Source organism: Pseudoliparis swirei, chromosome 5, assembly GCF_029220125.1.
Source record: "Pseudoliparis swirei isolate HS2019 ecotype Mariana Trench chromosome 5, NWPU_hadal_v1, whole genome shotgun sequence".
NCBI classification, from domain to species: Eukaryota; Metazoa; Chordata; class Actinopteri; order Perciformes; family Liparidae; genus Pseudoliparis; species Pseudoliparis swirei.
Window position 1 is genome coordinate 5,918,443 of NC_079392.1, and position 23,651 is coordinate 5,942,093.

The following is a 23,651-nucleotide window of genomic DNA, read 5'->3' on the forward strand; positions in this document are numbered from 1 at the left end:
TAAAACTCAACTCAAAGACATAAACGCCTTCCTGAATAAAAAGGTGTTGAGGCTGTTGCCATGACGTTGCTTGTCGGTGCATCAGTATTATATCTACATACCTCATATGCTCATGTCACTTTATTTATAACTCCAATTCCTACCTGGGACATTTCTAAACATCAAAGTGTACGTCAGTGTGACCTCATTATCTGCCCTCACCTGAAATGATCTGTTATGTATCTGTTTTGTCTGTTATACCTCAAGAGAACCTCACGTTTTCCATCAGAAGAAAACTTCTTCAATTCCTTCAGTCTGCTTTTCACCATCTTTACATTGAAATAACTTTCTGTGAAATATCGATGGATAGGTTCAATAAAACTATCCATGATTTTAAACAGTCTTTTTCTGCTTTGTGATTGGTCCACAGAGGTATGTGACAGCCCACTGGTAGCCAATCTGCCACCGTCATCATTCAGAAGCTCCTCCCAGCTCACCAACAGCCATGGGCCGGTCTTTGCGAAGGTCAACAGGAGAGAAGGTGAGCCATCATATGCATTGCTATGTTCACCGTCCATCTGAAATATGTTACTACTTATAAGAGTGGCACATTTCAAGGTGGCTTTATTGCCATAAATAATCACTGCCTTTTTAATGTCAATAATCCACTTTGTTGTTGGCTTTGTAAAAACACATCAATTTAAAGGGATAAAGCTGAAATCATAAGAGACAAAACAAAAGAAACACAACAAAAGAAAAATAACTATGTAAAGCTGATAGCTTCATGACAGTTGGATACTAAATAAGTAAAATAAATGACCTTCAAACACTTAGTAGTTATCTTCAGAGACGGACATTCTGGAGTCTTCAATCCCATTTTTTTGTATTTCTTTATGTCTCCTTTTCCTTTGTTCATTACATCCAACTCAAACATCAAGAGTCCCCCGACAGAACCTTCATCTCCACCCCCTTTCTATACTATAGCAGCTGTCACCTTTTTCCATTTGATGACAGTTGTGTTTCTAAGCATGAACAATGAGGGGTTTTGAGTGATGGATATTCAAAACAAATGTAGCCTTGTAGCTTTAAACATTTAGCCTTGTAGCTAAAATGATGTAGATAGATAGATGTATACTTTATTGATCCCGCAAGCGGGAAATTACAGGCAGATCCAGGAAGATTACAGCATAACACGAGGGAAGAGAGGAGAAAATAAAAAAATAAAAATTTAGCCGTGTAGCTTTAAACATTTAACCATGTAGCTTTAAATATTTAGCCTTGTAGCGTTAAATATTTAGCCTTGTAGCTTTAAACATTTAGCCTTGTAGCTTTACACATTTAGCCTTTTTAGCTTTTAACATTTAGCCTTTTTAGCTTTAAACATTTAGCCTTGTAGCTTTACACATTTAGCTTTGTAGCTTTAAACATTTAGCCTTGTAGCTTTAAACATTTAGCTTTGTAGCTTTACACATTTAGCCTTTTTAGCTTTAAACATTTAGCCTTGTAGCTTTACACATTTAGCCTTTTTAGCTTTAAACATTTAGCCTTGCAGCTTTAAACATTTAGCCTTGCAGCTTTAAACATTTAGCCTTGTAGCTTTAAACATTTAGCCTTGTAGCTTTACACATTTAGCCTTTTTAGCTTTAAACATTTAGCCTTGCAGCTTTAAACATTTAGCTTTGTAGCTTTAAACATTTAGCCTTGTAGCTTTAAACATATAGCCTTGTAGCTTTAAACATTTAGCCTTGTAGCTTTAAATATTTAACCTTGTAGCTTTAAACATTTAGCCTTGTAGCTTTACACATTTAGCCTTCGAGCTAACATTTAGCCTTTTTAGCTTTTACTATTTAGCCTTGTAGCTTTAAACATTTAGCTTTGCAGCTTTAAACATTTAGCCTTGCAGCTTTAAACATTAAGCACTCAGTCAGCTGTTTACATCAACTGTCAAGAAGCACCTTCAGGCCAGTAAAGAGATGGAGGAAAAAGTCCACAGACTGAAATGTGAACACTTCTATTTTGTGGGCTCCAGTGATGCATTTCTCCCTCAGTGCAAGAGAGAGTCCACACATCATAACTATTCAATATTAAGTAATTTAGTCAAAGTAAACACCGGTCCTTCCCTCAGCAGTACAGTGTCTGCGTTACATGTGAAACCAAAAGAAGCATATTTATTGTAACCAATAACACAATCTTTTACTACACCCAACATAGTACTGTAGTTGAGTTGCCTAAACTTACAGTAAACGTAAATCATGCCTGGCTTCAGAGCTTTTGGGAGGAAACGTTCTATATTTGTACGGAACTCAGTTGACAACACATTTAAGACGAATTTAAAGTTAAATCAGCAAAATGTAAATGTGAAGACTGCACAATGTCGTCTCCTGTGAACACATTCCAACACATGCAGGACATTGATATGATATATATTTATTGTTCTCTGAGTCTGTAGGCCCCGCTGATACATAAAGCCAATCATACAGCTGGACCCGTTCCAGCAGCCTGCAGCAGCGTTCACAAATAACTTTTCTCATATATTTGCTCATTTATTGTGAACTTTTAATGACATTTAGCGACATTTAAATTAACTTTGACATTAAATATGACATGTTCAAACACATTAAAATCAGAAGCAAACAGCAAGCGAAAGAAAAACACCATTTTGAAAGTTTGAGCGACAGCTGTTGCATCACAACATGCTTTCCAGCGCAGCAGTTTTTCAGGACCTGAGTAGTCAGAATAATCGGGACTGTCAGAGAAAGCAATTTAACATTTTTGATATGTTAAACAGACCTAACAACAATACCAAAATCAGACTGAACAATACTTGACGAACAACTCAACGGAAAGTTTTTGGCTGTTTTTCGAGAACGAATATATCTATTGTTCTCTAATAGCACATTCCCTGGAGTTCTCACGTTACCAATATTATAATATATGTGTGATGTGGCTCCTACATCTCTGGTATATATGACATGTGTGTCGGTGGACTCAAAGCGGCTGGTAGTCATGCTGTTCATTGTTTATTTTAAAGATATAGATGGTGTTTTTCCTGAAAACATAGTTTTCCTGAAACACTGTTTATATTGAAAAAAAAACAAAACAAACACAACGTCTACCTGTTGATTTATTGTGTTGCTGCATGATCGGTATGTTTCAGCCTCAGGGCACTGGGCCTTCACAAGCATGAATCCAGCTAACCAAATGGGTACACAGCACCACACACACACACACATATATATATATATATAGTGAGGTGTAATGCCAAGAGAACAAAGCTTCTTGCAGAATAGAGGGCCAACTTTAAATGTCCTATTGACAATTACTACATAGGTCAAACATGTGTTTGTAAATCTGCAGAGCACCTGTCAGGTTTTATTCTTAGTGATTGAGAATTATTTGGCTTGAAATATTCAATTTGTATGATATAATGAAAATTGATACGTGGGTGAGGAGCCATGATATGTATGGTTGCCATGGTCCCAACAAAAAAAAAGTGGAATCCCTGACGTCAGCAGAGATTGTATAGATATATGCATAGATTGTAACAGTTTAGCTCCACGCCTTCCTTTTTTTATTAGTAGTTTTCATCCTGCCTCACTAACTGTCACGTCATTCCAGATCCTGCTTCCCATCTCGTCAGTCCAACTCCCTTCACCTGCCTCTGGTCACTCCCTCGTTAGTCCCTCATTACCTTCACCTGGTCTTCATGCCCTTCTCACCTGTTGCCCATTCCCTCATTAGTCCCCGTCTACTTAAGTCCCCTCACTTGTCCTCTGCCAGATTGTCTTGTGTTCTTCTTGACCAAGCCCTCCAGCGTTACTAAGTGTATTTATCTGTTCCCGTCTGTTTTGTTCCTGCCGGTACTTGGAGTAAAGCTAATTATTTTCCAGTTCTGTCTCCTGAGTCGTGCATTTGGGTCCACCCTCATACTCCCGTGACAGAGATTGTATAGATGTCAGATTATCTTCGGAAACCCCAAAATATCTGCAATAAGTGTCAAATATCAATGCTGGCTGGAGAAAAATAAGCGTTCTCTTGTTTTGTGTCTTCTTCTCTGAGCTTACAAATTTCTCTGGAGTTGACATCAGTGACCCGTGTCCACATGGAGAAGCCTCTCACTGCTGAATGAGGGCAACGCTGAAGAAAGTAGCCAGTGAAGTGTCTCATCCATCAAACAGTAGTTATAATCAACCCCCCCAAAAAACCCTCTATCTGAAGCCAAATTGGGAGCTGTGATATAGAGGATACAGAACTCCCACATGCCTCCTTTGCCAGTTAGTCCGCTGCCAGTTGGCTGGTCACCCACGGCTGGTCACCCATATGGGGGCTGGCTTTGGCAGGAATGCTCACATATGGCAGCCATTTAATCCCATTATGGTGTTGCCTCCACTTCCAGTGTTGCACCCTGCTATGGCTGGACGCTGAATGTAGCCAACAGCAAGGAGAGGAAGCCACAGTCCTGCACTGACATGTCATCTTACTACCAGGTGCATAACAATGTGCAAAGTAGACAATTAGCATGTCATGAAGTTAAGGGGGAGGCCAGAGGGAGAGGAGCTTTGACACAGAGCTCAGTGGGGTTGCTCTAACAGGCGGCTCTGGGTTAGAGGCCAGGGAGGCACATAATGGCATTCATTGATTATGCTTGGGATGTCACCAACGACTGATAAGTATTGCTTATGTAAACTATACTGGTCTAGACGGTAAGGAACTCTCTACTACAGTAAAAGCTCACTTTCATCAAAGTTGAACAGCTCTGCTGGTGTTGACCCATGTGTCCAGTCTGCACTCTGACCCACCAAGTCAATATAAGCAGATTCATGATTCACCAGTAAATTACAAACAAAATCAACAAAGAAATAAATCACAAAAAACAACAACACAAAAACAAGAAAAAAAATCACGAAAAAATCATAAAAAGAAATCAAACAAAAATCACAAAAATCCTCCACCACCAAAAAAATCACAAACAACAAAACAAGAAAAAATCACCCCCAAAAAAAGCACACAAATTACATTAACTGAAAACTCAAAAAGAGCAGAAAAATAATGAGGCCACTCGTGTTCAAAATGTCCTTCAAAGAGGTAATCTGGTTTTCCACACACACAAAGGCTATAATAGAAAAGCAGCAAGTGCTCTTCATACACGCTGATCAGTGTAAGTCTCCAGTGTTTTCGGTGTTTTCGGTATGAGCTGGTGGAGGAGGGGCCTGTTTTCACACTGTGAATAAGCTAAAGGAAGCTGCAGATAGTCGATGCAATGGACGTTGTCTTCCCGGTGCGGTTTGCCAGTCCTCACACTTTGGATAAGGCGGAGCCTAAATGTGCAAATATCTGCAGAAACGAACTTCTGCAATGACTCTGACATCAAATAGGCTCCATAATATGCACATTTTCCTTTTAAAAGGCACTCATTGAACCCTCCTATAAGTCCTGTATTTCTCCCTTCTCTACCACGTCCTGCCACTCTCTTGTCAACCTCCTCGTCGAGCGTGTTCCGCTGTAATCGTAGTTTTAACGGCCGAGAAAACATTGAGATAACTTCATTCCATCTTACAGACAAACGTTAATGACAGCATTTAACATTTATAGGCAAATGTTAATGGCGGTATTTAACATCTTAATTGTCTTAGTTTTTTTTTCCAGCGGGCCATACTGATAATTGCACATTAGAACCTCGGTAATTATGCTGAAATAGGCCATGGAACACTTCATCAACCAGTAATCATTTTCTGGAAGTGCTAATTTAGATTTGAAAAGGGGATTCTAATATTATCAAGGGGCTGTAGGTTGAAATGAATGTTGTGGGGGAACCGTAGAATGAGGTATTGATCTTCCTCTAGGTGCCGGTTTAATGCTGCTCTTCCACATTGATCTGGGTAAATACCACAGGCTGCTCAAATCCTGTAAATCTGAGGTAGTCACTCTCTCCATGAGTCTAATTATACGTATACATATTGCCTGATTCCTTGACAAAATGCATCTGAAAGCCTCTTACCTAAATCTGTTGCTTTTACATCCCTCTCTCATGTTATATCGTACACTGTATTTTTGAGGCAGTCGTCCATATGTTCCCGTGTCCCAGATCCAATTCATTTGTTTACTGCCAGAGAAGCAGATGTAACAAGGTACCATGCTTTACTTTGCTTTATTTTGTAAACACAAATACATTGAAAAAAAAGATTATATGGGTCTTTTGAAAGACACACATTCCCTATATCCATGTTTTAGTTGCTTCTGTATGACACCGCCATCAGCTTAGCATGTGTACCTTTCTCGAAAAACTACTGAAACCTCCAAACTTCTTTGATTTGTTCTCCTTTAAACTCGAAGTTAGCCCGAATTCCATTGCTCGGTAATCCTGTTATTTCATTTTCAAGCTACCTACCACATTTATTTTTAATTCCCCCAATGGCAGCATCTCCAGAGCCTGGTCCCAATGTTAATCTCCTTTAAGAACCCAAAACTGGCTTCACTGCTTCACTGTACCTGTTTTAGCACCAAAGCTGTGGAACGCTCTGCCTGCACCCCCTAAAGGCGTTCAGATTCAAGAGTATCATTTAAACTCCATCACAAAACACACCTGTTTACACTGACATTTGGTTAAATTACATATTCTATGGCCTGCTTTTTTATCTTCTTTGTTTATTTGCTTTTCTTATTTGTTTTATTGTGTTTTTTACTGCATCATCTTTTACTGTGTATTGTACTTTGCTCTTTTAACTTTAAAAAAATGTTTTGGCCCCTGTTATTGTCACTTTGTTTTAATTGACTATTGTACTGCACTTTGTGACACTTTGTCTGTGATAAGTGCAATTTTAATAAACCTTACTTACTTACTTACTCATAAAAACATCTTTTGGTCCAAAATATCCAATTGACAGAAGGAATATTCAGACATATTTTCCCAAATACAAAACTAAGTATGAGTAAACATTTGTATCATCATCTAAATGAACATAAATAATGATGTTTGCCCGAAATAAAGCTATAGTCTAATTCTATGCATTTGTTTTTGTTATTTACTTTTGGCAAATCAATTAACTTGTTATTTGCAACATCTTTATTTGGATTAATTAGAAGAGCGCTTCTGTGACTTTATTTTATCGTTTACCATGTTTTATTGTGTTTTATACTGCACCATTTTTTACTGTGTATTTAATGTGCTCCTTTTTTAGTATGTCCTGTTTTACTTTGTTGCTTCCTTTCACATCTATTTATGTGTTTGTCTTCTCTGATGAGTATTTTTCATAAACAGCAGCATATTTTCTCCAACATTATCGTAAAAAAAAAAATTACTCTGATCAGCTTTTCCTTTATTTCTTTAAAAGAAAAACTTTATTTAAGTAAGGTGAATCACATTGAGATTAAAAATCTCTTTTTCGAGGGGGGCCTGACCAAGACAGGCAGCAACATAAGAAACACACAGTTACAACAACAAAAACCAGAACAAGATAAATTAAAAGAAACTAAAAGTTAAGAAACAATGACAAAACAGAGCTAATTTAAGAAAACAATGACATCTTTGCAAGCTTAAAACCATATAAAAGTTCCTCCAGCCCAGTCAGTCGCATGTACACATTTGAACCTGGTGATACCGTCCGTCTCTTCTGGCGGCTGTGTCTCACCACCTCCCTGTGAAACTCCCTTTGGGTGATTGTTTCCTCCTGTAATGGCTTATATCCTACTTCCCCCATCCGTCCTGTGTCTTCCTGTCCCCCCCTTTTGTGTTTTCTCACAACAACAGTATCCCTTCTAAATAAACATTACTTTTATTTGACATACACATCCCCTCCTTCTAGTAAAAATCCTTCTCCCTGACAAGCATCGTGTCAGCCTCTATTTTCCCAGTCGACACCAACACAGTGGAGATCGTAATTACAAGAGAACGGATATAAATAATGTGCCCGGTGTTCTTTTACTGTCTTATCAAGACGATGGCTGAAGCTAATCCTCCCTGTGGAGATGGCTCTGTCTAACACCTGGATGAACTTGCTGAGCGAGTGGCGTGATAGACCCTTCACCACTACATTAAACCTAATTGTCAATAGTTATATTTTCAATGAAGACTGAGGGGTTTTGGGTGCTGGCTTTTTATAACACATTTATAGCCTTGTAGCTTTAAACATTTATCCTTGCAGCTTTAATCATTTAGCCGTGTATCTTTAAACATTTATCCTTGCAGCTTTAATCATTTAGCCATGTAACTTTAAACATTTAGTCTTTCAACTTTAATCATTTAGCCTTGTAGCTTTAAACATTTAGCCTTGTAGCTTTAAACATTTAGCCTTGCAGCTTTAAAAATGTAGCCTTGTAGCTTTTAACATTTAGCCTTGCAGCTTTAAACATTTAGCCGTGTAACTTCAAACATTTGGCCTTGCAGCTTTAATCTTTAAGCACACATCCAGTTGTTATCCAAACCAAGAGCCGTTGGGTAACTATAGGTCAAATTCTAAAGAGAGGGAAGTGAGCTCTTGTTTAGATGTGGGCTGTTGTGGCTCACAGCAATATGTTGGAGAAAAAAAGAGGTTTCTGCAGGGAGGAACTTGAATGCATCGAGCCGAGAAGTTAAAGATATTCAACCCCCACCGGAAGGAATCACGAAAGAGCATGCAGGATGTGTTTGGTATTTTTCGTGTATGCTTCAGTTTTTAGTGAAATGGATTTACAGTATCAAACTTGATCCTGGTTTTAGATTTTTTTTCTTTTATAGAGGGATGTGTTGATGTTGATTCATCTGCCCCACATTTTCAATTTATCCCAGTGGGTTTTCCCGAGTTAGTTCCATACATACCGATTATTATTTTGTAATTTAAAAGTAATATATGTCACTGAGATGGTGCTCTTGTGTTTTTTTTTAATGGTCACAAACTGGTTGATGTGCAGGATCTGAACTTGTTATCTCTAAGTATGGATTTAATCTCACACCGCTGCCGCTCTTAAAAAAAGAAAAAACCTCATAATCCAGCCCTGACACACATCCTTTTTCTTAAACTGCGCCAAGAGGAAGCATCCAAAATAACATTCCTTTTGAAGCTTTAATGCTAACCCAAATATTGCAGCAATGACACAAATATATACTTATTTGGAGGAATGCACCATCTTTGTAGGACTTAAAAACCTGAAAACATAAGTAAATGACAAAGTTGAGTGCAACATATTCTATGTGTGTATTGTTGCTAAATAATCACAAGATTGACCTTATTTTTAAGTAGATAAAGAGTTTGTTTTGTTTGACCTCTGGATGAATACATTTTGAGAAAGAAACATTCTGCAGTCAATACTGCAATTTAGCTATGTTTATTTTAAAATCTGTTTCTGTTGGGCAACCATGTAATAATCAAACTGGTATTGATCTGGGCTGCGGTCTCCCATCGACCAACACGTACACAATCCCGGAAAACAAGAAGGTCACACTCCCAAGTTTGTGGTTGGAGAAACCTTTTGCTATGAAATTGGTCCATTAATTCAAAACAGGAAATGCTTCATCTTCTTCATTTCTATAGCTTAGTATCTAAACTCAATACTTTTTCTGTTTTGGCCCAGACTGAAATGTGTCACACCGTATCTAAAATAGTTCCTTTGTTTCAACAGCTTTTTTATTTTCCAATTTAAGACTATTTCAAAAATAATATAAAAAGTCGATGTTGAGACAAACATTTTACATTTGAGAACTTTTGCTGTGTTCCTAATGCAAGTGTTTCAAGGAAATTATGTAATGTAACCCTGGAGGATGTGCTTTCATAGGTTGTTCACATAATCCAGGCAGGAATTTAATTTTTAGCTCAATATATTTGGAAAACCAATCTATTATATTTCTGATTATGTGTGACAGTAATGCTGTTATCACTGTGCATACTGCATGTTTCAGTAAAATGGATCTAATAAAAAAAAGGGATCCCCCCACTGACATCAGGACGGCTGAACGTCTCTATAGCGACTGCTGGAAACTAAAAACTAGTGCTGTGAAAAATAACGCGTTAACTCAGTTAATCCAATTACAGGTTTAACTAGTTTTTTTTTTTCAACGCATTTAACGCATGCGCAGAATGAGCTTCCAATCCGTCTGTTGTTGGTCGTTGGGACGAAAAAAAAGTCACTTGCAAAATGAGCTTCCAATACACCACTTCAATCTGAACTCTGTCCGCTCTCATGCAGACGGTCTGTTCATCGGTAATGATCCTTCCGCAGGTTCACCTCCGGAAACCTTGTGACGACTTTTACTTCCTGTAGATCAGGGTCTCAACACGTCGATCGCGACCTGCCAGTCGATCGCGCGTAGTGTCGGTAGATCGCATGACATTAAAAGATTGGCCCGCCCCTGACATGTTCTCTATAGCACGTCTTTGTTCTTTTATTAAACTAAACGTCTGTTGTTGATCGTATCTCCACAGCAACATGTCATCTCTGTCTCTACGCGTTGCGTTAACACTTATCGATCTCCGTCTGGCGCGCCACAGAGCTCCGTGCGGCGCATCGGGACCGAGCAAAAAAAGTCACTTGTCAATCTGTCCACCTTTAGATTGTATCATGGTGGAGTTAATGGTTGACAAACAAGAGAAAATGCTCTGTTTAACCCTCCTGTTACCTTTACATTTACGAACATATTTTACCCTCGGGTCAATTTGACCCCAGCAATTAAAACCTCAGAAAATTATTAGAATTAATATTGTTTCCCAAGTTTAAGTGTGAGGTACTTTATGTTTGTTTGTTGACTACCTAAATAGCCCTTTAAATAAATAAAAAGTTGATATTTCTGATATGTTTGACACAGTGAAAAACAGCCTGGGGTCAAATTGACCCCAAAGAACACCGACATTAAACATTGAATGGGGTCAAATTGACCCGAAAGGTAACAGGAGGGTTAAACATTCTGTTTAGGATGAAGATGTATTAATGTTCCATATGGAAGAAAACTGCTAAATAACTGCTGAGTTGCAGCACCATTGTATAGAAGAATGTATAAATGTATATATCCGTCTTTTGTCATAAATCTCTATGTTCTCACAAAATATACCGAGAATATCGGTAATATGTGATTAATCATGATTAATCCACAAAAACCTGTGATTAACCCGATTAAAAATTTTAATCGTTTCACAGCCCTACTAAAAACACATCTTTTCTGACTATAACTTGAATAAAAACAGATTATAACTTATGGTATTACTCATAGTATTAATTATGGTATTACTTATAGTATTAATTATGGTATTACTTATAGTATTATGGTATTACTCATGGTATTATTCATGGTATTACTTCTGGTATTACTTATAGTATTACTTATGGTATTACATGTAGTATTACTCATGGTATTACTTATGGTATTACATATAGTATTACTTATGGTATTACATGTAGTATTACTCATGGTATTACTTATGGTATTACATATAGTATTACTTATAGTATTACATGTAGTATTACTCATGGTATTACTCACAGCTCTATTCTCACGCCTCTCCTCTGGTCGATGACCTCCTCTTCCAGCCTCAGACCACCGCTGTGGTCGGTTGGTCTCCTGACGTCGGTGACTCTAAAAGGCTTTATTGTGCTAATGTGCTCATTTGACTGAGAGGCGACGCCATTTTATCCCGACCTGTGTTTAACCTCAATTACCAGGAAAAAATCGCTGGTGTCATTACAGACAAAATTCGGAGATTTCCTGGAACAGAACTGACGGGTGAGCATGACAGACGACAACGTGCGACAATATGGTGGAGTTAGTAAACTACACATCTGAAGTCTCTGCTCTCCTTCATTTGAGGCACTTTATATCTTCTTCTCCAGTGGCTGATGAGGTATCTCTCTCTCTCTCTCTCTCCTTCTCTGCCATCCTGTAAATGCTAGTTCATGTTTCTCTCGCTCCGTCACTCTCTCTCTCTCTCTCTATTTTCTTCTCTGAAATCCTGTAGATGTTAGTTCATGTTCCTCTCTTTCTCTCGCTCCGTCACTCTCTTTCACTTCGATCTCTCTCTCTCTCTCTCTATTTCCTTCTCTGAAATCCTGTAGATGCTCATTCATGTTCCTCTCTTTTTCTCGCTCAGTCACTCTCTCTCTCTCAAGATTCAAGATTCAAGATTCAAGATGTTTTATTTGTCACATACACACACAGGGTGTGCAGTGAAATGAAAGTGGCAATGCTCAGCAGGAATGTGCAAGGGCAACAAGTACACACTATTTACAAATAAAAAACAACACAATATTTACAGTAAGTGTGTGTGTGTGTGTGTGTGTGCCTAAGAGGGGCAGTTGTGTGGGTCTATGTGGGGGTCCTGGTGAGGTCGGAGTTCACAATCCTGATGGCCTGAGGAAAGAAACTCCGTCTCAGTCTCTCTGTTCTTGCAGCGTGACTACGAGGGCGCCTGCCTGACCGCAGCAGCTGAAACAGTCTGTTGTTGGGGTGGTGAGGATCCTTCATGATCCTGCCGGCTCTGGTTCTGCACCTCCTGGTGTACAAGTCCTGCAGGGTGGGAGTGTAGTTCCAATAGTGCGCTCAGCCGCACGCACTACTCTTTGTAGACCCTTCCTGTCCTGAGCGGAGCAGTTGCCAAACGAGGCTGCGATGCTTCCTGTCAGGACGCCTCTACAGCTCCAGAGTAGAAGGACTGAAGGATCCTCTGGGAAACTTTAAATTTCCTCAGCTGCCTGAGGTGGTAGAGGCGCTGCCTTGCCTTTCTCACCAGAGTGTCTGTGTTTGTTGACCATGTCAGATCCTCGGTGATGTGGACTCCCAGGTATTTATACCCGCTCACCCTCTCCACAGTAGTCCCGTTAATCCCCAGTGGTGAGTGCGTCCTCTGTTGTTGTACCCTCCTAAAGTCCACAATCAGCTCCTTAGTTTTGGTGACATTCATGATGAGGCTGTTGTCCTGGCACCAGAGTGACAGATCAGCAACTTCCTCCAGGTAGGCCTTCTCGTCGTTGTCGGAGATCAGGCCCACCACCACTGTGTCATCCGCAAACTTGATGATGGTGTTGAGCTGAACCTGGCCACACAGTCATGTGTGTACAGGGAGTACAGTAGGGGCTGAGGACGCAACCCTGGGGATCCTGTGTTCAGGGTGAGGATTTGGAGGTGTGTCTGCCCACCCTGACCACCTGTGGCCTGGCGGTCAGGAAGTCCAGGATCCAAGCACACAGGGGTGTTCAGTCCCAGCTCAATCAGCTTGCCGGCCAGTCTGGAGGGACTATGGTGTTGAAAGCTGAACTATAATCAATGAACAGCAGTCTCACATAGCCCCCTCTGGCTGTCCAGATGAGAGAGTGTGGTGTGCAGTACCTGGGAGACAGCATCATCCGTGGATCTGTTTGGGCGATAAGCAAACTGCAGCGGGTCCATGGAGGAAGGAGGAAGGCGCAGATGTAGTCCTTTATCAGCCTCTCAAGCATTTCATGACCACCGAGGTGAGGGCCACGGTCGGTAGTCATTCATACATGCTGGAGAAGCATTCTTGGGCACAGGGACAATAGTGGATCTCTTGAAGCAGGCGGGGACCACGGACTCAGCCAGGCAGAGGTTGAATATTGTGGTGAACACTGGAGCTAGCTGGTTAGCACAGGTCTTCAGTACTCGCCCAGATATGCCATCTGGACCTGCAGCTTTCCTGGTGTTCACCCTCAACAGAGCCCTCCTCACACTGTGCTCGGTCACAGAGAGTGTGTGTTCATCCCCAGCGGTAGAACTCACCTCGGCTACGCTTAACGGTGTTGTTGTTAGCCGGCGAGCTAGCGCTGTTGTTGCTAGCCTCAAACCGTGCATAAAATGAGTTCAGGTCGTCCGCTAGGGATGCGTCGGCACTCACCATTGCGCGGGTCTGCTCTGGTAGTCTGTGATAGTCCGTAGCCCCTGCCATAGGCGCCTGGTGTCGCGCTGCTCCATCTGTGATTCCACTCTGTCTCGGTACCTCCTTTTGGCGTCCTTCACCGCCTCCTCAGTCCATAGACCGCTGCCTTGTACTCGTCCATGTTGCGGATACAAGACCGGAGTTATAGGCAGCATGCAGGCGTTCACAGCTTCACGGATGGATCTATCAACCCACGGCTTTTGGTTAGGAAAGACCCTAACTTTTACCGTGGGGACGATGGTGTCCGTTAGCGTTGCTATGAGGCTCATTGCTACTTCCAAAACTCGCTGGCGTCACTGGAACTGGATTGGATCATGTCCCAGTCGACGACACGCAGAGCGTCCTGTAGCTCAGCCTCTGATTGGTCAGACCACCGCATTACGTTCCTCGTCACTACCGCTTCCCGCGATCCTTTGTTTATACTCCGGAAGCAGAAAAATGGCGGCATGGTCTGATTTCCTAACGGAGGAGAGAGACAGCCTTGTAGCCTCTCTTGAATGGCGTATAGCAGTGGTCCAACGTTCTTTCCTCTGGTAGCACACGTAATGTGCTGGTGAAAGTTCGGCATGACTTTTTAGGTTTGCCTTGTTAAAGTCCCCAGCCACCACCACAGCCGTGGGGATACTTGTTCTGATGCCGACATAACACATCATGTAGGTCCGATAGTGCTACGTCGGTGTCCGCTTGTGGTGGAATGTAGACGGCTGTGGTGATGACCGAGCTGAACTCCGGGAAGGTAGAATGGACGGCATGAGATCGTCAGATGTTCCAGGTTCGGCGAGCAGGAACGAAAGAGTCTTAATGTTCTTGGGGTCGCACCACATGTTGTTTGTCATGAAGCAAACCGCTCCACCCTTAGATTTACCAGACTCTTCCGTTCTGTCTGCACGGAAAACAGAGAAGGACTCGGTTGGGCATATGACTCGATCCGGCACCAGCGGGTTCAGCCATGTTTCCGTCAGACAAAAGATGTTACAATCCCGCATGTCCCGTTGAATCTGATCCTTGCCTAAAATCATCCATCTTATTTTCCAGAGACTGGACGTTAGCAAGAAGGATGCTGGGCAAAGGTGGACGGTGGGCTTGAACTCTCAGTCTGTTCGAATTCGCTCCGTTTCCCTCGATGTTTTCGTCGTCTCCCGTAGTAGCGGCTCCACTGTTGTTGTTGTGGTTCGCTCACGATCTCTGCCGGCCACGCTGGATCGATGGAAAAAGTGGACAAAAACCCTTGTTTTGCGCAAAAGTTTATGTCCAAAAGTGTGCTGCGGTCGTATGTTGTTAGTGCCGATGTGTTTGTGGCAAAGAAAATATTAAAAATAAACACAAAAACTAAAAGAGCGCACAATCTCCGCGGAGCTGCCGCGACGGCGACTGGACACAGCCGCGCCATCATGTGTCTTTTGTTGACATCATGTGATCTTTCACTCTCTCTCTCTCTCTCTCTCTCTCTATATATATTTATATATCCTTCTCTGCCATCCTGTAGATGCTTGTTCATGTTCCTCTCTTTCTCTCGCTCCGTCACTCTCTCTCTTTCTCTCTCTCGCTTCGTCACTCTCTCTCCCCCCCTATTTCTCTCTCTATTTCCTTCTCTGCCATCCTGTAAATGCTTGTTCATGTTCCCCTCTTTCTCTCACTCTCTCCCTCTCTCTCTCGCTTCGATCTCTCACTCTCACTCTCTCTCTCTCTCTCTATTTCCTTCTCTGCCGTGTCGATGCTAGTTCATGTTCCCCTCTTTCTCTCGCTCCATCACTCCCCCCCCCCCCCCTCTCTCTCTCTGTGTTTTTCAATTCTCTCCTCTCCTCTCCCGCCCTAATGGCTAAAGGTCAGCGTGTCTGCTCTCTGTGGTGCTGTCAGTGGTCATGTCTGTTACCGCTCTACTTATTGGCGCTGGCCTTTAGCAGCGGCCCTGAAACAGCTGGCGGAGGGAAACACAGCAGACACAAGAGAGGGAAGAAAATGGCGTCGGACTCCGCTAATTCAACCCCGCATTTATTTTCCTATCCATAAATCTGATAGAAATTGGAACTGCAAAAATGTGTTGATGTTGATTCTCTAACATCTGCCCCACATTTAAAATAATCCCAGTGGGTTTTCCCTAATTAGTTCCATATATATAGCGATAATTATTTGTGATTTAAAGTGATACATGTCAGTGAGATGGTGTTTTTAATGGGCACAAACTGGCTGATGTGGGATGTGAAGTTGTTATCTCCAAGTATGGATTTAATCTCCTACCCCTGCTTCCATTAAAAAAAACCCTCATAATCCAGCCCCGACACACACCCCTAATCATGTTCAATTTAAATTGTATTATTGGGGTTGTATTGTAATGAAGGAGTAATGTGCCCTTAATACAGATGATACCAAAAGTTATTAAAAAAAAGAACATGAAAGCAACCGCTGTCACGAAGCAGGTGGTTCTCAAGGCTGAAAACAAACAAGAGAAAACAAGTTTACTGGTCTATGTTTGTGGAAATGTGAATATATAAACATCCATGATAGATACTGTAAGCTGTGCATCAGCCCCGACCACGTATACTGGTCACCGGCTAGTTTCTTCCATTGGAACAAAATGAATAATTCTCTTTTCTTTTTTTAACCAAATAAAGCAGCCCTGGCTTCCATGTCTACAAAGCCAAAGGTAGCGTGATGAAAGGTCGGAGCAAAGGTCATTCACTTCTCACGAAGACGTGAGGAACAACTTCACACCTTTCAATGTGAAAAGATAACAAAACAAAACAAATCTGAATTTTGTTGACATTTATTTACATTTTTCTTGTCATTTACAATGTTTTGTCCCATTCTCTTTTGTTCAGTAAAGCTTTTTAAAAAAATCAATTACAGTTTTTCTCAATTGATTACACACAAAAACTGGAACTTATAACACAATGACCACAACCTGTAACTCATGTGCCAACTCCCTAAACCAATTCTGCTAAACTATAAGCACAATTATCTGCTTTAGACACAGATTTCAATTGTTAGCCACACTTTCTTCAAAAGACTAAACACCATCCTCTCTACTTTGCACACTTCATCAATGCCACACCTCCTCGTGTTCAGACAGAACACACTGCTGTTCAATTGGCAAAACTTCCATTTCCACGGCTGTTGTGCAATTTGGAATCAATGCTTTAGCAATATAAGGGCCACAGGTGACCTCCTGATTTGAAGAAGAAGGGATGAAAACATGGAAGGTAGAGGAGACCAGACAGGCAGAGGAGTAAGGGTAAGAGGACGAGGACGAGGAAGAGGAGGTGGAAGAGGAGGAGGATGTTGATGAGGTCCCGTGGCCACAGGAACCGACCACAGGATGAAGCCTAATTTGTTGTGTCCTTTTTTATTTACACTTTTCTTTTTTTTTTTGTTGACTGTTGTGGTCTATTTTCTATTGTTTGTTCTGTGAAAAAAATTGAAAAAAGAAAGAAACATTTTTGTTGTATATTTGTGTGTTTTATATTTTGAGTTAAAACATTATACATTTACAATATTTTACAACAGGAGAAAGCGTACAGTAACACTGGACATGAAAAGGCATAATGCTTCTGATAAGGCCTTCATATTGGTGTTTTCCCATTTCATCGTGTTTTCCATTGAGCACATCGGTGTTCAATCGATGCTCAGAATGTCTACTCATATGATGGGCTGTGTTTGTCATTTGAAAACAAAATCCCCTTTTGAGGTGACATAACACTGTTTTGAAAGCAAAGTTGCATTTTGCAGGAGATATAAAGGGTTTTGTGTGAGTGGTTTTGGGATTTGTGTTTAGAGTTTTGAGAAAACGAGGCATGCTTTAAAAAAATGTGTTGAAGCAATCGAGAAAAACTTGTAATATAAATAAAAAAAAGAAAGAAAAGATAACGGATGCAGTGTGGCGAAAACACCAAAAGCAACAAACAACTTGTGTCGTCGTTATTTCGCCCGTCACCGGTTTCACGAGTTTAAATCCGAACATCTGTCCTTGTGTGCGCAGCGTCCTGACGGGGTTCACAGAGTGTTGTGTTATGATCATTTTGTCAGAATGAAGTAGTTTCTGAAGAGACGGGATGACACAGCGTGCCCTGTGTGCGTCTGAACTGTTGTCATGATGTGTGTGTCCCTCTCATGTCAGCGTGACATCCTCTTTGCAACTAGAGCACAAGTCCTCTTTTGGCTGGCTTGTTGTGTGTGTGTGTGTGTGTGTGTGTGTGTGTGTGTGTGTGCTCTCAAGGGGTGAAATCTCTCCATCTGCTGTTAGGGCGCTGAGGATTTGCTTTGCGCTGACTCAGCACTTCTTCTTAAACACACGCACACACACACATGCACACCCTTCTCAGTATTCAAAGTGTCATTATCTTTTTCCAACCTTTTCCCTCACCTTTAATGTTTCTTCATAAAAAGGCCCTGCCATAGTCTCTCTCTCTCTCTCTCTCTCTCTGGCACAAAGGTCAGCTCCTGTTTTAAGACACACGTCTCACTCCCCGTCTGTCTTCCATCCTCTGCCGTCTCTCTTTCTCAAACTAACATGCAACTGTCTCTCCAGACAGGAAGTGTTCACCGTAATCATCGTGCCTTTTGTTCTCTTCACTTCCTGTCACCAGAGGTAAACAGTCTGCTCACCTGTTGCTTGGTGAACAGCAGGGGAGACTTTTTTTTTTATGCCAACGGAAACATAACAATCAGTTTACTACACACCTGCTGCTTTTTTAATGCATTTTTTTAAATTAAAATGTAAATGTTAAACATTATCAGTCACACTGTGGCAAATCAAAAGAGCATTTAAAATACATGCAGTGGTATTATTTTCATTTAATCGAGCCTATTTTTCCATAATATTTTGGCTATTGCAAAGACAGACAGGCTGGTAGAGTTTTGATGGGACTAACTTTGACTAACACGATAATATTAACATATTAATGAGTTAATTTCATGGGTAGTTGGAGTCTTGTTGACACTCCAATTAAATACCATCCTGGTGTTACACAGTCAAATCTATTTTTTTAAATAAATGTGTGCATCAAATACACCTAATGTGTTTAAGTAGGAGGATGTGTTATAATATAAACTATATAAAGATGTATGGCACGGTTTTAAATATGTGAATGTAAATAGACTTAAATTATAATGAATCACTTTAATTTGTCTCCCAATCTCTCACCTCTGTCTGACACCCACCCACACACTCACACTCACACACACACACTCACACTCGCACACTCACGCTCACACTCACACCTACACCTCATCACATTAACACATACTCTCTCCCCCCCGTGCAGGAGCTGGAGGCTGGTCCCCTCTGGTCTCAGACAGGTACCAGTGGTTGGAGGTGGATCTGGGGAGGCGGACCCGGATCACCGCGGTCGCGACGCAGGGACGATACGGCAGCTCTGATTGGATGACGGCGTACCTGTTGATGTTCAGCGACACGGGACACAACTGGAAACAACACCGGCAGGAAGACAGCTTTGGGGTAACTCTCCGGCAATACACAGCAATCAAAACAAAAACAAGAATAAACAAATTTTCCAAAGTAGAAATAATAATTTTAAAAAAATAATAATATCACCAGATTTTTTTTCTTTCTTTTCGGTATTCAAATTGTCCTTGTCCGTTGATTATGTGCCTTTTAATAACATGATTTAGATTAAAGTGATTATGGAGCTCACACCAAGATGAGGATGCAATAATTATAAAATTAAACAGATATAATTACTCATTAAACAAAATGCATTGAAGTTCAAATATATGTGTTCTCCCCATCATAGACATCATTTACATGCTCTGGTGGGACTGGGACTGCCTGCAGCTCACCGGGAGACTTTCACTCTTTATTACCTTCGCATTGAAAATGCGGAAGGTTATGTTTTGATCGCCGTGTATTTATTTATTTATGTATTTGTATGAGTGTTACTCGCATAACTCAAAAAGTATTAAACCGAATCGCATGAAATTTGGTGGCATGATTGTTTATTATCCGGGGACCATTTGGTTAGATTTTGGGATCGATCGGGTCAAAGGTCAAGGTCAAGGTCATGAAAAGGTAAAAATATTCTTGAATCGCATGACATTTGGTGGTTATTATCCGGGGACCATTTGATTAGATTTTAGGATCGATCGGGTCAAGGGTCAAGGTCAAGGTCATGAAAAGGTTAAAATCTTCTTTTTACCATAGCACAATCAATTTTTATCCAAAATATGCGAAAGTATGCGGTCTACCGAGTGCCCGTTCTAGTTAATAATGAATGGCCCAATGAAAGAAACCCGGGCTGGCCTCTGTGGACAGCTGACGGGGAGAGGCTGCTGCTGTTGTTAGAAAGACTTCCCTGGTGTCTCAGAAAGAAAGAAAAAAAGGTCCCATCTTTGATTCCTTGCGGAGGCGGAGGTGTCCATCGGTCTCCGAGCAACACTCTGATGTACACTTTGCCGGCTCAGTCTCGGAGAGACGGTCTGGACGAGAGCGTCGGCTCGCCGTCTAGAATGTAAATGTGAATGAGGAAGCTGACCGAGATATGCACGCACGGGGCATATCTGAATATTTTTGAATATTCTGTCGTGCAGCTGATAATCCAGCTCATGTATGAAATTTCTCCCTGCGAGCGAGCGGAAATCACAGCTGAGGGAGGCACTTTCGCCCAGTTTCAATGTCTGTGTCCCCCCCCTCAAAACATCCTTTTTTCCTGCATTTGAAAGCATTTTTATAAGCGTTTTATAACTGTTTCGGTGAAGACAGAGAACGCTCGACTACAGGGATGTTTGTGACGAAGCAAACGACTTCACAGAATGACAGCAAGGCCTCCGTTGATTGAACCGCATTAGATTTGATTCAGAGGCAGCGGAGCGGTTCCTCTCTCCTTTTATTGAAGACGGTGCACCCTTCTTGTTGCATTAGCAGCCGGGAGAACGGCTTTTTACGATTTAGATTCTGACAGGATGCGATTTCCTCTCAGAAGCCCAGGGAGTTGTCACTCAGAAGAGAAATAACAGGGTATGACTTGTAAAAGCTTACCAACGTGCTGGTTTGACACTCAGCTTGAAAGGTGATGGACACAGATCAGCTCTCGGGATGTTTCTAAAGCTCCATATTTTAGTCAGGCCAGCTTAGCGTGTCAGTTTAGGAGGAGATTTGACTGCAAAAAAAAGTTGTACCAGTTTCAGTTTCACACTGAATTCAGACGATCTCTTTTTCTCCCTTTGCTCTGATAATTTACCTAAACTCTAATTTTGAGGCATATTTTGTATTTTATTTTGAGGTGCTATACTTTATACTACTTCTTTAACCACTACAAGACACACGTCATCCATTTATCTGTAAGCTATAGTCAGTCGTTACTTTTAAGGTGAAGATGTACATATAAAACATTGGATTCATTTATGTGTAAATACAAATTGTATTGGTAAAAGTGTATCACTTTAGTTCCTTGAAAGTAACTTAAAACATTTACTGTACTCAAGTTACACAGTACTTGTACTTTACTCGTTGTATTTCATGCTACTTTGATACATTTCTGGTGCATAGTGCAGCAATAATTTAGTACATTTCTCCCTCTGCTCTGGTGGTAATTTACCTAAACTGTCATTTTGAGGCATATTTTTACCTTCGCATTGAAAATGCGGAAAATTTATATTTCGCCGTGTATTTGTTTGCGTGAGTGTTGTTGTGTATAAGTCAAAAAAAAAAAAGTATTAAAATCGCATTTGGTGATTGGTGGGATGATTATTATTATCCGAGGACCATTTGAGATTTCGGGGGGATCCGATCGTCAGGGTCAAGGTCATCAAAAGGTCAAAATCTTCTTTTACTTTCTTTTTTACCATAGCATCTTTGGCATTGGCATGCAACTAATGCCAAATATTCATAATTCAATACCCCCATATATGTGATATGCGTGCGCTTCTTGTTATTTTATTTTGAGGTGCTATACTTTATACTACTTTTTTAACCGCTACAAGACACACGTCATCCATGTATCTGTAAGATGTTCATATAAAAAATTGGATTCATTCATGTGTAAATTGTAATTTAATTTAGTTTATTGTATACAGCCCAATATCACAAATTCCAAATTTGCCTCAGAGGGCTTTACAATCTGTACACATTGGACATCTGACCTTTGACCTCACATTGGAATCAGGAAAAACTCCCAAAAAATAGAAAGAAAAAAAATAAATAGTAACACACTACTTGTACTTTACCAGAGTATTTCTACTTCATGTATCAGAGTAGAAGTCTGAAGACTTCTACTCTGATACATTTCTGGTGCATAGTGCAGCAATAATTTAGTACATTTTTGCTGCATTGTGTATTTTCCGTTAGCTCCCCACTACAGATCTTCAAAGCTCCTGCAGGTGCGTCTCCATAATGGAAACGTCATGTCTTAATTGCATTTCCATCAAAAGAAATGTTCACATGTCACTGTGGCCGAATGAGTGTATATTTAATCAGCTTCATCGTATCACGTGCTTTCCTCACACTAAGCTTCTGCGAGGTGACATCATCATCAGCTCGTTATTTGCCTATAATATGAATGTACTTTTATTTGAGGAACAATTTTTTATTTTATACAGGTTTTTAACTTGCTGGAGTATTTCTACAATGTGGTAATACTGCAGAGCTTCTACACCTGACCCCTCCTCCTCCTCCTCCTCTCATGCTCTACCTTTCGCTCTCTCCTTGACTGACGAATGACTTGTCAGAGGCTATTCATACAGGGAAAAAAATGAAAAGGCAAGTAAATGAGATCTATTAAGCCTCCTAAGCGGGAAACGGAGCTGTTTGTTGAGCTTATAGTCGCTCGGCTGTCCAGTCGGCTCGGCCCTTCAGAACCCTGAAGACGGCAATGAGATTACAATTACGCAATTTCACTCAGAGAGCCACATCAGTGCACACACACACGCGCACACACACACACACACACACACACACACACACACACACACACACACACACACACACTCTCAAGCAGGGAGGACAGACACCAGAAGAGCCCACACACACACACACAACCACACATGCAGCTTCTTCTTTTTTTCCCTCACCAATGCGTGAGTTGGTTAACAACTGGGACGGATAAACTATGTTAGATATGTTTACATAAACTAGAATAAGGCTTATAAATAACACTCACCTTTTAAACATTTTTTAAAAATAAGTTACACATTACCTCACATTACTATACAACTGTCTACCTTACACTTTTCCTCCGCGGCCCGGTACCAACCGAGCCCCCGGGGGTTGGGGGCCGCTGATCTAAATGACATGAAATGTAATGTAATGTGTCGTTATTTTGATAGAACTTTTCTTTTCTACGGCGCATAGGATCTGGTGTAGAAACATGGTTTGTGAATCGTTACTTGTCCCAGCGTCTGGTCCACAAATCAAAACAGCTTGCCCCCCCCCCCCCACACACACACAGAGTGAGAGCTGTGTACCTGTCAAGCTGAGAATCCTCCTGGATTCCCACAGGCGGCTGATTGAGAAGATAGAGCCCATCAGTCTGTGAGGAGCAGCTCGGTGCGGAGACAGAACCGGCCCCACACTTATCGATCACTGGACACGGCGAGCGACAGACATCAGCAGTTAGGATCAATGGCCTGTGAGCTGGAAGGTAGAAGAAAAGAAACGCAGAAAGACCGTCTCGGGATTTCGGAGGTTTGAGAGGGTCTTTGCGCTCGGGAACGAGTGCATGTCTTTCTTTGTAGGATTATTTCACTGCTAACATGTTTATAATATATCATATTTTTTGTTGGAGCTATTTATTTGATTTTTTTTATTCGAAAGTGTTATTATTTAATCATTCAGGTTGTTTGCTTATTTAGGTTATATTTTTTGATATATTA

At 41.0% G+C, this 23,651-nt stretch overlaps 1 protein-coding gene across 1 annotated transcript in view; it reads left to right on the top strand.

Annotated features, from left to right (window-relative positions):
* Positions 1–366: 366 nt before the first annotated feature.
* The window catches only part of LOC130194140 (contactin-associated protein-like 4), an 87,934-nt gene continuing 64,649 nt past the window's right edge, over positions 367–23,651 (top strand). Inside the window, exons 1-2 of the mRNA XM_056415033.1 lie at positions 367–520; positions 19,091–19,284. Coding sequence (XP_056271008.1) covers positions 367–520; positions 19,091–19,284 — 348 coding nt within the window. The remainder of the gene's footprint in view (positions 521–19,090; positions 19,285–23,651) is intronic.